Below are 17,746 nucleotides of genomic sequence, written 5' to 3' on the forward strand. Positions count from 1 at the left end.
TCAAAAACTGGGAGACCAGGATCCCTTATACAAACCCAGACTCCACCAAAAACTGGGAGCAGGATCCCTTATACCAACCCAGACTCCAGCAAAAACTGGGACCAGGATCCGTTATACCAACCCAGACTCCACCAAATACTGGGACCAGGATCCCTTTACCGACCCAGACTCCACCAAAAAAGGAATGTTACCTCTTGAATAAGGGAGTGCTACTGAAGATTTATGCTGGGTTAAATTGACACTTCATCAACATGGTTAAAGTCTAAGGCTTCTTTTCTACTTGTGTCTCCACACATCATGATATCTTTGATCACACAGCATGTCCTTGATAAAGCAAACTCTCAATGCAGCAGTGTTTATTTCCTCATTATTTACAAACTTAACAACTACTGTACAAAACAAGAAAATGAGATTCAGGCTCAAATAAAAAATTAAGATATGCTACAAATAATAGAATATAATTGATGTATATATATATATATATCAAAATGAGGTACCCTGAATATTTGATTGGTAAGTATAAAATCTACAGATAACAGTGGTGGATCTAGGACAACATCAACTACATAAAAATGTATCTACAAATCCATCGCATCAAATACTGTCTGGCGAGTTACTTTGGCAGATGTTAAATTTTACGATACTAGGCAAAACGGTATACAAAATATTTTAGCATTTCTAATCTTAGACGATGTTAATTGGTGCACAGAGTTCAAAGACTAGTAGTTAAAATATTTTGCTGATTTTATTTTTTGCATTTTTAGACAAACTGCTAAAATATGCCGAAATCAGCACCCTGCAACAAATTACCCGCTATATGGTATACATGTATATAGACAAAAACACCACACTGACTGGACATAAAACCAATATATATCAGGATCAGATCCAGTAAAAGGGGGATTCCCATCCAGAAAACTTTAAAAAAAAAAAAATTAAAAAAAAAGGAGGGTATGTATAATTATTTTAGCTCATTTTGCTTGTTATTTACAAACTTTTCCAAAAAAAAGGGGACTCACTCCCTGGATCCCCATCTATACCATTAAAATAGATTTTTCGTGATCAAAGTTGAATGGTTTGAACCAAGTCAGTGAAATATAATTTATATACAGTAACTCAAAATTTGAATAAATGCATTTTACGCCAGTAATATAATTAAAAACAAACTGCAGTCCGTGATTATATATCACTTGTACATGTAAATATACAATTAAACACAAACTGCAGTCAAAGACTACAGTACCTGAACTGATCCGTGCAACAAAAATTGCAATCGGTCATCGATCACCGATCAGTTGCCGATCAGTTATCAATCTGTCAAACCGACCTATCAAACCGTTGATTGCATCACGTGACCACAGAGCGGTCAATATATTTTACAGTTTCCAGTGTTTTCTCTGTCAATTTTACACATATTTACATTATGCAATAAATTTGAACATCAATCTATACTTTTTTTTACATTTGTTTTATTTTTAACGATTCATTCATCATATTACATAACAAAACTGCGTTCAGATAGGTCACCGGTCATCGGTTATTGATCTGTCAGGGATCAATCAGTCAATGGTCATTGATCCGTCAAACCGTTGTGCAGATCGGTTCAGAGACTGTATATATTACTTGTACATGTAAGTATACAATTAAACACAAACTGCAGTCAGTGATTATATACATATATATATATATATCACTTGTACATGTAACTATACAATTAAAAACTATTTGCAGTCAGTGATTATATCATGTACAGTAAAATTTTTTTGTAGTACAAAATAAATATATACAACTAAGGACCTGATGGAATCTAAAATATAAAACAAAGTTGCAAACAATATAATCATTACTAAGAATACAAGTATATCAGTGAACAGCGATGTCAACCAACATTGGTGCGTCACAAGTAAAACTACGCTCAGTATACCAGTGAACAGTATATTCAAAATTAAAAGCTGAACAGTGAACACAAAAATTATAGCTCACACTGGTTTCCTTCATATCACAAAATCATTTTATCATAAAATATCAAAATCTCAATTATAAATGCAAACAATAATAACTAGACAGTAGTCAGCAAACTCAAGTATCAAAAACAGCTTCCATAATCGTTGTATATTTATAATAAATTGGAGATTCATAAAATATCACATAAAAAATTCAACAATTTCATTGAATATTTAAACCATAGTCATACAAAACTTCTGTATATAATAAAAACTTTTCTAGTTTATTAAAACACATATCAAATGTACGATAAAACTGGAAAAATGTGACAACTTAATGATCTTCAAACCTTCTATAAATCTGACTAAATTGTGTAACAGTAGCAATAACATTTTTTAACTTAAAAACAACATAGGGTCAACATACCATACTCTTCTGTATATTCCACACATTTTTTCCAACTTTTTCTTTGTTCCAGGAGGGGTGTGTGTGGTATACACCAAAACAATGAGTTTCTAGATTTTTTCCTGAAGACATTTTAGGAATCAGAACTGAAGTTGTCACCAAAAATCAACATGGACCCATTTTGCATATTTAAAAACAGATTTAATTGAAACAAATAATATGAACATAAAATTGACTGATTGATTGATTAATCGCATTTAAACTTCCGATGGCAGATATATCATGCATTTCAGATCAATCAAACTGTAAAGTGTATCATGTATCGATAATAAATACATAACTAGTATCAGCAATTGTAATAAAATTTAAAAAATGAAAAAAAATGAAGATTCTTCATGAAAAAAACATCAGGAAACTTCATAAGTTTTAAGAATATAAAATGAGTATTCCTTTAAACCAAGATTGAGATCATAAACCAAGCACAACATTCTCAGACTGACGTATAGAGTTACACCCCCTTATTGATCTACCAGTTTTCTTAAGACCACAAGGCAAGACTACAATGACTATTGACTCTGGTGCTAATATTCTGGAATAATACAGTAAAAACTTGTATCTTGCTCCTAAATACTGGGAAGATTCATTCAGGGAAAAAAGTACAAAATCGGAATAAATAGTGCATTGTTTAGTTTTCTGTAAGAATATTTACTTTACCCTTACAAGGATCCAAAATATGTGTAGAGGAGTTATTATTTCCTGGGATATCAGTCTTCGTGGTTTTCATGATGTTGTAATACCATGAATTCAAATTCCCAAGGAAACATAATCTCCATTGAAACTTTAATGCTCTTAAAACTACCAAATAATAATAACTTTGAACATACACAATTTTGGAAAAACAACGAAAATTGAAACTCACTCATACCTTAACAACATGTTCAAAAAGCATGCTAATTACTTCACTGCAGAATAAACAAGTCCATCATATATATGTATGTTGAAAATGAATCATGTCACTATTATTGTTATATTCAGATGTTGATCATGATTTAGACCCCCTTAAAAGGTGAATAAAACTGTATTCATTTTTTTTAAATGAAACTACTTTTCATTTCACAATTAGAATTTATCCCAACAAACATGATTTATACCTGTATATACATCCTTTCACAAAATACAAAACTGCATGTTGTAGAAAAATGACTAAAAACATGCAATAATAAATGCATGCGATAATTTCCAAATAACTAGTTATTAAATCTTACTTAAAAGCTTTCAATACGATCTGATGGATACAACAGGATTTCTGCATGGAAAAAATGAAAGACTAATGAAAAGGATCACAACCACACCAATTAACATTACCTACATAAAATCATTATCCTACAGAAGGTCCACTCTTAAGAGGATCATATCTGATCTGTCCTGTTTTCATTCTTCTTTTAATCTCTGTCCACAATAAGGATTTTTCTTTCTGTACTTTCTTTAAGATCCCTCTATTTTCCAGGGCTCGACGAGAAAGATAGGGTAATACCTCCTCTACAGGGCCATATGGTACATACTTGTACACAGAATAACCACTCTGACCTAGGAATTAAAGAATTAACAGGGATTAGGTTTACTATTGTAATTCATAAAAGGCATTTGACTGCCTTATTCATGTAGTGTATGTAAAATGGCATGTTGTGTTGTTTTCAAAATTCAACTGTATACCATGTTTTAGAATTTTTTATTACTCTATTCAATTTTACAGTATATTGTGTGAGATTGAATTTTTGCATCCTCATCAATAATGATAAAATTAAATTAAGGCTGCCAAAAATGATTTATTCACTGACTAGATGTAACTTTGTAAATTCAAGTAAGGATTAACTGATAACAGACAGAAAGATGTCAGAAATTTGAAAAAAAAAATTTTAAAGTGCAGATCTGAATACAGAAAACAGTTACGTAAAAATATAGCATATGAAGACCAAATATGATAACCATTGTTTGTTTGGTGGTTTGAATCCATGACAATGTCTGAATTTTATATGGACTGGTACTTGATTACACTATTTGATATAACATTCCTTACCTAATGGGAAACTGATCTGATCACACATGCCCAGTAACTGTCCAAAACATATAATCTTATCAAGTGGTTTTATTCCATGTTTCTCCATACTAAAACATATAGAAGAGATTGGTGCTACTCACTACTTCATTAAACTTTTATGTAAACATGATTTACTCTGAAGCATATATAAATTTTCAACATACAAATTCTCAACCACCTGTTTAGAGGTAAATTGGCTATGTCAATGCTCTTACAAATCTGTCATACCCAGTATTAAACATGGTCTCTTTTTGTAATATCACTTGAGTAAAATTACTCTAGCTGGTCTTCCATAATTACCTTCAGAGTCTGCAATAGCCCTTGGCTATGCCTTGGGCAATTGCAGATCCTCAAGCCATCATAACAGACCTTGATCATATCACAGGGCCAAAAAAAAACACCTATTAATTAATACTATAATACTGCCCAGAATTTGCGATATTGAGATGATAGAAACTGAAATGTTACCTTTCTACTGCATATCGAACAGTATCCTCATTATGTGTAGCAGCCATGACAGCTATTTCTCCTAGAGGGCGCTGTTTGACATGACGGAAAACTTCTTCTAAACAGCTATGATACATGGCAGTGGTAGCTTCATATGTAGGGTTTATAGGATCTTCATATCCAATGGCTGCTGCTCTATCTCTTTCCTAAAGATAATTTATTCCTGAATGTAAACTTTTATGATGTTGAGCAATTGTACCATAAATCAATGCAACTTTCTGGTAACGTTGCTGTTTAAGACATGTTCATTGGTTGGAGAAACGTTTCTCTATATGAACAAGATTTTCATATTTCTACAATGCAGAAAGCTCAGGTTAAATTTTCGAAACTTTTAGCCTACGAAAAAAAGGCACAACCTTATCAGAACAAAGAATTTACTTCAATGCAGATACTATTGTTCCTATCATTGCATTATCCTGGTTAAACAAAAAATCTGTGCACTACTACTCATTGAGAACACCCTAGCTTTCCCCCAAAAATATATTCTTCCCAAAGTCAGAAAACAGGAAGAAGTTGTCTGACAGGACCAAAACCTGTAAGCAGAGTATACGACCACTAGCTGAGGCTATCAAGTGGCTATGATCTGAGAAAAATGTTATAGAAGTTCTGTTTACAGACAAAATGACAGCCAGAGCTAAAACTCTTCTTCGAACCAGAGGTATGAAAAGTACCAGGTAATCACTAGTAAGATATATATACATGTAATGATTACTCTGACCTGTTCCACGTATGCCCCTCTGACCAGTTTTACATTTACATGTAATGATTACTCTGACCTGTTCCATGTATGCCCCTCTGACCAGTTTTACATGTAAATATACATGTAATGATTACTCTGACCTGTTCCATGTATGCCCCACTGACTACTTTTACATGTACATGTAATGATTACTTTGACCTGTTCCATGTATGCCCCACTTACTAGTTTAACATGTACATGTAATGATTACTCTGACCTGTTCCATGTATGCCCCACTGACTACTTTTACATGTACATGTAATGATTACTGTACCTGTTCCATGTATGCCCCTCTGACCAGTTTGGCACCAAAGTAAAAGTTCTCCCTTCTTGCCAAGTCTAAATCTACTTTTAAGGTTGTCAAAGCACTCTGAAAAGAACACCAAAAATTAAACTAAATTTTAGGTTAAATACCGCTTAAGATTAGCATGGGAAGTATGCACACTAGATAAAACCACAAAGATTCTCATATTTCTGTGGGCATTAACAGCATATAAAAGGATGTTATTGGGGATAGGAGTTGGTCTTTCCTTGAAAAAATAACAATCACCCGATCATATGGCAAGCCAAAGTGGACAAAATGTAATATTATAAAATAGTTTTTAATATTAGAAATTCTTTTCTTAATATTAAAAATTAATTTTCTAATATTATAAATTCCTGATTTAGTAATATAACAAATTATCACACATTTAGTAATATTACAAATTGAATTTGTAATATTAGAAAATGTATTTGTAATATTAGAAAATGGATTTGTTATACTAGAAAATGAATTTGTAATATTAGAAAATGAATTTATAATATTAAAAAATCACTTTGCAATATTGCGAAGTCAGTCACATTTTTCAATATTACAAAATGATTTTCTAATATTAAAAAAATGTAATTGAATACAACAAATCCTTTTTCTAATATTACAAAATCATTTTTAATATTAGAAATTCAATTGAATTTTTAATATAAAAAAGGGTTTTGTAATATTAGAAATCAAATTTGTAATATTAAAAATGAATTTGTGATATTAAAAAATCATTTTTTTAATATTACAAAACACTAATTTTTGTCCACTTTGGCTTGCCATACGATCAACTTCCTTAGGTAGCTGACTGGGCATTGAGAAGAAGATATTTTCTCAATATCTACCGTCTGGCAGATCACCATTATGATCAACTTCCTTAGGTAGCTGACTGGGCATTGAGAAGAAGATATTTTCTCAATATCTACCGTCTGGCAGATCACCATTATGATCAACTTCCTTAGGTAGCTGACTGGGCATTGAGAAGAAGATATTTTCTCAATATCTACCGTCTGGCAGATCACCATTATGATCAACTTCCTTAGGTAGCTGACTGGGCATTGAGAAGAAGATATTTTCTCAATATCTACCGTCTGGCAGATCACCATTATGATCAACTTCCTTAGGTAGCTGACTGGGCATTGAGAAGAAGATATTTTCTCAATATCTACCGTCTGGCAGATCACCATTATGATCAACTTCCTTAGGTAGCTGACTGGGCATTGAGAAGAAGATATTTTCTCAATATCTACCGTCTGGCAGATCACCATTATGATCAACTTCCTTAGGTAGCTGACTGGGCATTGAGAAGAAGATATTTTCTCAATATCTACCGTCTGGCAGATCACCATTATGATCAACTTCCTTAGGTAGCTGACTGGGCATTGAGAAGAAGATATTTTCTCAATATCTACCGTCTGGCAGATCACCATTATGATCAACTTCCTTAGGTAGCTGACTGGGCATTGAGAAGAAGATATTTTCTCAATATCTACCGTCTGGCAGATCACCATTATTGTATGTCATGTAAAGGATTTAAGACATTACAAACCAACAATCATTTCTTAGAAAATGTAAGTTTGTGATTTCTAATCGATGAAAATTGATTGAAAACAAAATACGGTATGTGCAAACCACCGCCTGGGTCTACCATGAAAACCCTCATAACTGACCTTCTACTTCTCCTTTTTCTCCCACTTCAGACTTGAAAAGATAGAAAATATTCAAAGCATTCAGTGATTTTTAAGTCAAAGATTTGTCATTAAACAAGCCTCAATCCACATTCATAATTACTTTTACCAGTTTCACTTACCTTCAGATAAGAAGAGCAGTTGCTGCAATAATTAAAAAATAAAACACCCCCCTTTTTTGTCTAACTTTCCGCTGATTGATTGAATCTCACCTTTAGATAAGTTTGATATGTATTGAAGATAACAGCTTTGTCTTTGTTAAACTTTCTCATCATTTCTATTGTCAATCTACTAATAGCTGGCTGGAAGTATGTCTGTTCTGCATCAATCATAACCCTAACACCATTCTCTGAGGCATACTGACATAGAAGAAAAAATAGTTTTATTCCATTGCTTTATTAAGCAATGAACAGAATCACACATTCATTGATATACCATAGAGTCAACACAAGCATACAATTACGAGACATCAAAACTCAATGACACAGTACCAAAATAAGTTAATCAATATAGGGGGAAAAAATAATGTTTTGTACCTACCTTAAACATTTTATGGCCATTTTTGCTCAAGCATTGTAACAGCCTAGATTGTTTCCCCATGAACACAATGTAAAATGTTTTTGAAAAATAAAATACTTTCCCTACCTACCCATTTTTTTTCTCTCACTGGTAGCAAGAAACAGGTCTTATTTTTTTCTTGGCCTTATAAGAGTGTGTTCTTTTATTGTTGTATTTTGGTCAGGCCTTTACTGTTTGAGTTTGTTTTGTGGTGTGATTCTTTTGTTATTGTATTTACCTTGACAACCTTGTTAAGTCTTGACATCATATTCTGCATCTGTAAATCTTCTTCCTCTGTCAGTCCCTGAACCATAGATTCTGGTATTCCTGTCTGCAATGATACAGCATATACTTACAGGCCAAAGTAATTAATTTCTAGGTTTTGAGGTAACTTTTAATTAAAATCAACAATTTTTTTGAAATTATTCACTGATGAGTTTCAGTACTGAAAATCTTATTTTTGAGCCACTCAAAAACTGAAAAAAAAATATCATTAATGTTCCAAAAATTGCTCAATTTAGGCATATTTATCAGACAATTCACAGATTTGCAAACATTGAATATCATATTTTCAATCATTGAAAGGTGATTTCCTTATTAATATGAGTCATCATGATTTATCAAGAGGAGAAAACTTTCTAATATTGAACTTCTAATCTTCTGTCATACAAGAGTAAAATGTGGACCTTATCATACCATGTCCTTTGGGATTTACTTTTAACTCAAACTTACTGCAGTGTTAGGAATAACAAGTAATTTGGATAGACTAAGGTTAACATCAAGTAAGTTGTCCCAATCCCATAGGTCTACCTCTCTGAAAAGAGTCCAACAAGACAACAATGTAATAGCCAATATGTTCAGTTATAATAACAGAATGGTGTAAGTGTGGTTTTTTTTTAAATAACTCAATATCAAGTCATTCAGTAATTACAGTCATAATTTAAATTTGTGGTATTATTGCATGGTCCAACAGGTCTCATGACCATTATACCATTATGAATATACTAAAACAAGTGGACAACAAGTATTGTTAATTTCTAAACCAAACAAACCTGCAGCATTCTACATATAGCTACCTGTCTGACAATATCACTCTAAACATTTAGGCTGAAAAAAAAGTCACAGACCAACCAATATAGTTAAACAGACTTTACCCATTTTAGTGATATCTAGAATGACAAACCATTTCTTTGTTTCTAGGCCCATAAATCAATCCCATTTTCATTGACATCCTGAATGAGGACCCATTTCTTTGCTCCAAGACTCATAAACCTTACCCATCTTTAGTGATATCCAGAATGGGAAACCATTCCTTTGCTCAAAGACCTATAAACCTTACCCGTCTTTAGTGATATCCAGAATGGAGAACCATTTCTTTGTTTATAGGCCCATAAACCAACCCTAATTTCATTGATATCCAGAATGGGGACCCATTCCTTTGCTGCAAGATGTATAAACCTTAACCCATCTTTAGTGATATCCAGAATGGGGACCCATTCCTTTGCTCCAAGACCTATAAACCTTACCCATCTTTAGTAATAACCAGAATGGGGACCCATTCCTTTGCTCCAAGACCTATAAACCTTACCCATCTTTAGTGATATCCAAAATGGAGAACCATTTCTTTGTTTCATCTCTTGAGATTGGCACACCCATTACATTTAATGACTTGTGGAAATCCTTCTCCCTGAATTTATGTAACAGAATGTCTCCTTCTCCTGCTAATGTCTCAAATATTCTTCTTGTGGACACTAGTAAATCTGATAACTGCAGCTAAAACAAAGATAAAAATTTGTGAGATTAAGGAAACATCCTTAATACTGCACCTGATGCCATAATTTATTCAGAGAACGTTATTTGTTATCTTTTACATTTCTTTTTAGGCAGAAGAGATAAGATAAATATTGGAAGGACAGCGATCCTCTGTTCACAATTATTTTCTATAATACCAGTGACAGAGATATCTGGAAGTAAAAAAAAAAACAAACCATATAGTAAAAGTTTCAATTCTTTTGTTTAGGTTCACAATTATAACCCGTGTTCCCTGAAAATATGGTGGACTGTTTGATTCTATGGCATGACAGCAATGTCAAATGGAATCTGATAGGTAAGACGGGTACCCTGCCATCTACATTTCAAGTTATTCTGCTACCCTGGGAGCCAACAACCATGAACACAAAATAAAGCAATAGGTGGGAGATTCCAAGGATGAATAAGCTGAATAAACTACATGTAATCACTATTTAAAAGGTGCATGTACTAATGATAACTCTAAGGCATCCCAAATATGAACAGGTAAGGCAACATATATCTATATACTGATGATAGAAATAACCTTCAAAACCCTACCTTATTACTGATAAATAATCTAAAAGACATCAAAATATGTTGAATACTTAAAAATACCTTATAATAAGTGCCAATCCTTATAAAATTCAGATGCTGCCAATAAGGCTTGTATGTCTCATTACATGACCCTGTGAACTCACAAGAATGAGTCCCAACTCTGATTCCAAAGCACTGGAAGTATTTGTTCAAAGAGCAAGACTACAATTTTGTCAAAAAACCTCATAATATAAACATACGAGGATAAAAGAATGATGTTTGACTATTTTTTGCACTGTAATAAGTTTTGTTATGACACAAAATAGAAAATTCTAATAACTATGTATCAGGAAGCAGCAAATTAAATACAAATAAGTATGCAGTATACTTCAGTATACAATTTTCTACAGTATGCAGCATACTTCAGTATACAGTTTTTTCCAGTATACTTCAGTATACAGTTTTCTACAGTATGCAGTATACTTCAGTATACAGTTTTCTACAGCAAGCAGTATACTTCAGTGTACAGTTTTCTACAGTATAAATTCTGGATCAATACTTTAATATCTGATAATTGTTTAATATCCTATGGCAGAAATGTTATTTAATTCAAGACAAAAAAGGTTGATCAACCAGGCAAACCCTGCTTATTACTAGATTAACACTAAGCTGGATATTTAATGAGCTAGCCGTTAAATTTCCCAGTAGTTCTAGATCCAAATATTTTTTCATTGTTTTGGAGAAATTTCATTGCTTGAGGTGTAAAATTTGTGGATGACATTTTATACTACTTGCATTATCAATTAAATATATAAGTGGTTAAACTGTCCAATGAAACTTAAAACTTTCTTTTTCTGACAAATATTGTCAGTAATTGGATATCATGAGTTTATACAACATTAGAACATTAATAGTAGTCAAAGCTTACAAACTTCATTCTGTATTTTCAGAAACAGGAAATACAGTGCAATATATGTTTATCATATATTCCTATGTTACTTCTAATTATAAAACTAGATATGATACTGTATATGTAAAATACATCAATTTGAGCTAATTGTTATTCTGTTGCTTTTCAAAGCTACAAATACAATTTATCTTCTGAAGACCTAAGAACACTCCACTACTCTAGAATAACATAGCTATGACACCAGTATATTTCTTCAGTACAGTTTCACTTCATACTCATACAAGTATTAAATGCAGGACAATGATTGGTTATCTTTATGTCTATAATTTTCAGGGCAACAATTTTTACCCATCAGCACTCACCAAAAACTGTGGCCGACCAAGGGCTGTTAGCTTGATAGCAACAAAGCCTGTCTTCTGAGTAGAACCTTATTAAAATCAATAGCACATACAAGTACTAAAACAACAAAGTAAATGTTATAATTATAAGACAGTAACAATAAGAGCAATGAAAGATTTCAATTATTAATAAATACATGTACATGTATATTGATGATCTGTGTGAAGTGATAATACATAATTTATAACACTGATGCACAAACAGGTTTTATATGTCACAGCTTTGTTAATTAAGGGTGTCTGTCTATACTTTATACCTTCATCCCCTGCATATGGTGTTAATATTTCACAATTGATTTAAGTATTAACTACTCTGATTTCCTTGAATGCCATAATATCTGTGTAACAGACTACTTCATAAAATGTGTCTCAAAAGGTCTTTTACCAAAATCTTATTCAATTATCAGTCTTCGGTTGAAAAATACTCAGTTTCTTCTAAAACAAAGAGTAATGATTGCTTTTCGTAAATTATTCTTTGTGTTGATGTGACCACTGATTTACCAATTATAACACTATCTACAGCGTGCAATTTTGTTGTTATCCTCATTTTGTTACCATTAGAGGATTTGTTTTAACACACACCCTAACCAAGGTATATTTTAAATGGAGAAAAAAATACTTTTGACATGCAGGTCAGATCAAAGACTGCCAATGAACATGCATATCATTAACCTAATAACACCATATAAGTTGCTATATACTAAGTGAGGATCTTGTATTGCTCTATATATCAATAAGACACTAATGTGTAAAAATGACTATATTTTACTCAAATGCTGAACTTTAAGACAAGCTCCACCAATGTACTTTCATCTTTGACAAACATTCCGAGAGTATTGGCAAGTCAATACAATGACCAATACCTATCTAACTTGGACATTTACTTTGCACTTAGAAAATGCTGGGATCAACCTATATTGTCATTATCATACCTGCGACAGCATCAACACATCTAAGAAATGTCTCCATGTTTTCATCACATTTTGCCTCATCCTCGTAGAAATATGTTCTGGCACTGACAACTTTATCTCTCCTATCCAAAAACTCATCATAAGCTGCAAACTTTTTATGGATGGGATCTATAAAACAAGTAGTTAAAGAAGACTTAGGGCCATGTTGATTCATGTAAATCCTTTAACACTGCAGGATCAAATATTTTATCTTATTATCTAATTTTGTATATGAAGCTACATGTATTGCATTATGTGTAAATATTATGACATCCTTAAAATACTGATCACTTAAAATAGAAGTTTTACAATTAAAAACTGTTTTGTGAATCTGCACTTTAGTCTTAAGAGCTTAATTTGCTATTGACAAATCATCCATTTGCTAAATATTGTCATTTGAAACATTATCACCCTTTATATTGATTTAAAGACATACAAAAATGTATCTTAAGATTTACATAAGTAATTTGTGGAATGTACTAACAGAAACTAACAAATATATTTAGTATGATACCAATGTTGACAAGACCAGGATCAATTTAAACTTGATGTTTTGGGACTAACAGATGTATAGATTGCAAATAAAATATTAAAAAAAAATAGAATTTGCAACAAAATTCAGCAGAAGTTGTAAAAATGATTCAATTGAGAAAAACAAGCTACATGTAATATAGATGACAGTGACTTATTTTCTTTTATAAAAACCTTACATACATGACAGATGGTATTAAAGTACACCTGGAGTAATAGCAGTATTTATCTTGATCAACAACCATGAATAAATGTTAAAACATTTATGGTGAACCAATTCTAAAAAATTATTTAATTTATTCTGAACATATCATATTTGTCATTCATGAGTAACTTTGCCTCTCAAATGCCACCAAGTGTATCTTCAATGAAAGGAAATTTAACACAGTGTAGGAGTATCAGAACTTTAACAGAGTTGTTAGTGGTTTAAGTTCATGGCCTATATAGAACACCCACACAACACTTTATTTAACTCTAGCTATCAGCCTTTCAACTTCAATTAACTCATGAAAAGATGTAGACATACTATAACCCTTGCATAGTAAATATTAGAGGATGTTTTTTTTCTTTTTGTTGGCTGTTAAAAGCTGCTTTTTAATATAAAGCAAACGACAAGCAACTTATGCAAACTTGAGATTTCTTAAGGAGGTACACCTTGGGTAAGGGACATTATTCTTGTAATCAGTGATATGTTTTTATCACATTCAATTCCACCAAAGCCTTTCAAGTTTTCCTTTGAAACAGAATGAAATCAACCCTAGATACTTTGATGCTTACACAAGACTGATGTAAAATGCTGAATACAAACATTCCAATGATTTGTACGAGTTGTGTCCCTTACCCTAGGTCTACCTCCTTAAACCAGAAACAAAAAATTGTATATGTATAAATTATAAGTTTGCAATAACAGTGCATGGTAATTTTATGATAAGAATTATTCTTCAGAAAGACAAAGACTGCATTAATAATGTTAATGATCACTGTAATTGATTACAAATGATTGTAAAGATAGTTCCAATACTCACTACACAGAAATATATATAAATAAAAGAGAATACAGAAGATAAATTTACATGTTGTTTACATTCATAATACCTATACATTTCTCTATATATCACCATTAGTATAAACCTCAGAAATCAACTACTCTTAGAATATTACATGTACATGTTGCAATATAGACAGGATTACAACAGAGATATTATTATTGATGGTATGAAAGATGTGACAGTTAAGTTCTTAAATTCCACACAAAAACATTTGAAGTATTGCATATGTAAAAAAAGAAGACATACATGTATGGGTTATGAAATAACCATAAATCTATTTTAATGTTTAGACTATTGATCATGTGATTATGATGATTATTTGTGTACAAAGAACATGTGAAAAGTATAACATACATGTAATATGAAAAGAAAATGATATACATGTACTAATGGTTTTAATGAGATAGGGGCAATCTATATGTACTTATACCTTCTTTTGGTCTAGAAATATCTAAAAGTAAAGGCATTTAAGTTGTCAAGTATCTTGTTGTCTGATGAGAGCTTGATTTACATAAGTTTTTTACCTAACAAAATATTTATGTAAAATGCAAGAATACTACAAGCATTGTACAATGTGATACAATCTATATCAAAAGGATGATAAATCTGAAACCAAGGAAAATTAAAAGCTTTGGCAAACCACAAACAAAAGATTTATCTGGAAGCAGCAGTTTATCAGGACAAAGCAATTTAAATGTTACTACATGTACATGTAATAAGTAAAAGAAAACTCCATCAAGCATTATTATTATGTAACATATTACATTCAACATTTTATATAAACCAGATGAAATGCAATACTATTTAATTGAATGGAGCTTAAGCCTACTAAGCTATATTTTGATAAGGTTTTATTTCTTACCCAGTTCTTCTATAGGAAGTTGATTCTCTGGAACACAGCCTCTTTAGAGAAATTAAAAGGTCAATTATAAACACGATAACATAAATCAAATTCTCAGGCAGAATGTCTTTGGTATTTAATTTAGAAACACTGTTTAATCATACCACAATGAGCAAATTATTTCAAACTTCATATCTGTATAATTATCTCCCTTAGTTGAGTAAAAAAACTTTGGCCTTTCAAGTCAAATTTATATTTTGTTAATACCTATTTATTACAAATTTTAAATTACATATGTACATTGTAAATCTTGAAACTCTGATCAATTTATTCAGCTTATTGCAAATTATATCAAAACAAGATGCATGTATTACACAAATTTTCCAGAATTACAATATAATAGTGATGGACACCAAAAAAAACATACTTTGTCTCAGCTTCCTTGGCCTCCTTTGAAGACAAATCAACTTCCACACTATAGTCCAGGATAGACTTTACCCCATACTTTAGATTCTTGTGGACCAATGGTCGGATAGCAATCTGATCTTCTCCAGCTACAAAGTGTCCATAAAAAGTTTCTTTCATCAGCTTGGTGAACAATGTCTTCCCAAGTATTCTGCGACTCCATTTTAAAATCTACAAAATTCATTAAAGGTAAATTACATTTAGGGTCTGTTATACTTTATGATGAAAGCCATATAATTAGTTAGTACCTTATACTGCATTAATATTCATGTACATGTGGGAGTCAGATTTTCCAATGTTGCCTCAAGATCAAACTTCTGTTTTAAAAATTGACACATGTATATTGCAATGAAAAGAAATATATAAGTTGGTAAATGTAAAATGTGCAATACCTGGTGTTCATGTTTGACATTACACAACCCAAGTAAATTATATATATGAATTGAATAGAATATTTTAAAAGACCAAATCAGGGCCCTCATGGAGCAAGTTGCAATTAATAATTTGACATACATTTAAACATAAAACATTTATGACTGTACACAATACTGAATGTACATAGTGTACAAAGGAATTTATGAGTTAGTGTTACATGTAATTGTTTTTATACAACCTTTTGACATGAGATAGGTTTAGGCAATACTCCAATGATGATTGGGTAGACCTAACATTTTTACTAAGATGTATGTAAATTTAAAGCAAGTGAATCGTCACTATCAAAACACTAGTTCAGACCTTATTGATGCAGCATATTTGTCAATTTGAAAACTTCCTGTTCAGAGATCTTATACCAAAATCTTCAAAGTTTCAAGGTAATATCACATGTAGTTGTACATGTACAAATGTACACTAGTCAGATGTAAAATATACATTTTTTATTGCTGGCTTTAATTAACCTGTAACTTTCATATATCCTGAAACTTTATTTGCTTCTGTTAGAAAAATATCAATTTTGAGCATAATTTGAGAAAAAAATACCCAATTATTGCCTGTAACCACCTTTTTCCAGTTCATGCCTACAAAATGCATGTAGACCAATCTTCATAAAAATATTAGTATTCGGAACATATGCATGTGTAGTAAGGTGCAAGTTCACAGAACAATGAGTAAATTAAATGCTGTTGTGCTTGCATAACTTACATAAGTATTTTATCACATATATGTAATACATGGACCCTACTTCAATGAATTTACGTAAGCAAAGAATTAATTTTGTTAGAAACAATTTAAAGGTCGTAACATACCTCACGGTTGTTGTCAACCAGAAAGTTGACTGAACATAAGTTAAAGACAGCTAAAGCTCTAACGAGTTCCCAAGTCTTTTTGCTACGAAAAGCCTCTTCGGCATTACTGAAAGTCACATCAAGTCCATTGATCTGCTGAACATCCTTCTCGTTCTTAATTTCCGTTAACTTTGATAAATCTTTCAACTCCGTCCCAATCGTTGATTTACAGTTAAACAGTTGTAAGAAACATGGAAAATTCTTTTTCAAAGTGAATGGAATCAAAATACTTCTCTTCGAAACAAGTTGAAAATTGGATGCCATTGAAACACGATGTTTTCTGTATTGCGGATATTTACAAAAAAGTCAAGGTCACATAAACACGAGTTAAAAACGTGATAATTATCCAATTTCTGACTTCAATGCGTATTTTGGTTATTCTTTTGAACGGATCTGATTTTTCTAAAACATCTCTAGCAGTCATTAATCGGTGCGATGTTTATATACGAAGATATCTCAATGATCCGTCTTTCCGAAGGTGTGTCATCATTAGCCAATCAGATTTGTCGTTTCCCACACACCCGGGGGAAATAATGAATTAAACAGATTAATTTCAAGATTACAAAAATGATAATGTCAATGCAATTGCCATTCAAGACGAATTACTTATCAGTGCTCAGAAGATTAAGAAGCCCTGAGTAAAAGAGTAATCAAGGGAACCAAGGTTATAGTGTTTAAAGCGACGTATATATACAATTTAAATGTAGACTGAGATAACCTCCTTCCCGTGCACCCACTCATCAACCCCAACCCC

At 31.9% G+C, this 17,746-nt stretch overlaps 1 protein-coding gene across 1 annotated transcript; it reads right to left on the bottom strand.

The window, feature by feature from the left end:
* Window positions 1-339: 339 nt before the first annotated feature.
* Window positions 340-17,466, bottom strand: LOC148608518 (proline dehydrogenase 1, mitochondrial-like). The gene is made up of 13 exons (XM_088543472.1): window positions 16,954-17,466; window positions 15,672-15,880; window positions 15,266-15,306; window positions 12,806-12,952; window positions 11,838-11,902; window positions 9,829-10,013; window positions 8,973-9,054; window positions 8,479-8,571; window positions 7,895-8,041; window positions 5,968-6,063; window positions 4,916-5,100; window positions 4,427-4,515; window positions 340-3,936 (listed from the first exon to the last, which is right to left on the bottom strand). The coding sequence occupies exons 1-13, from the start codon at window positions 17,254-17,256 to the stop codon at window positions 3,728-3,730; spliced, it is 1,851 nt and encodes a 616-aa protein (XP_088399598.1). The 5' UTR covers window positions 17,257-17,466; the 3' UTR covers window positions 340-3,727.
* Window positions 17,467-17,746: the final 280 nt, after the last annotated feature.

This window comes from Perna viridis, chromosome 9 (assembly GCF_037379345.1).
Source record: "Perna viridis isolate PV_CMFRI_1.1 ecotype Kerala chromosome 9, ASM3737934v1, whole genome shotgun sequence".
Classification (NCBI taxonomy): Eukaryota; Metazoa; Mollusca; class Bivalvia; order Mytilida; family Mytilidae; genus Perna; species Perna viridis.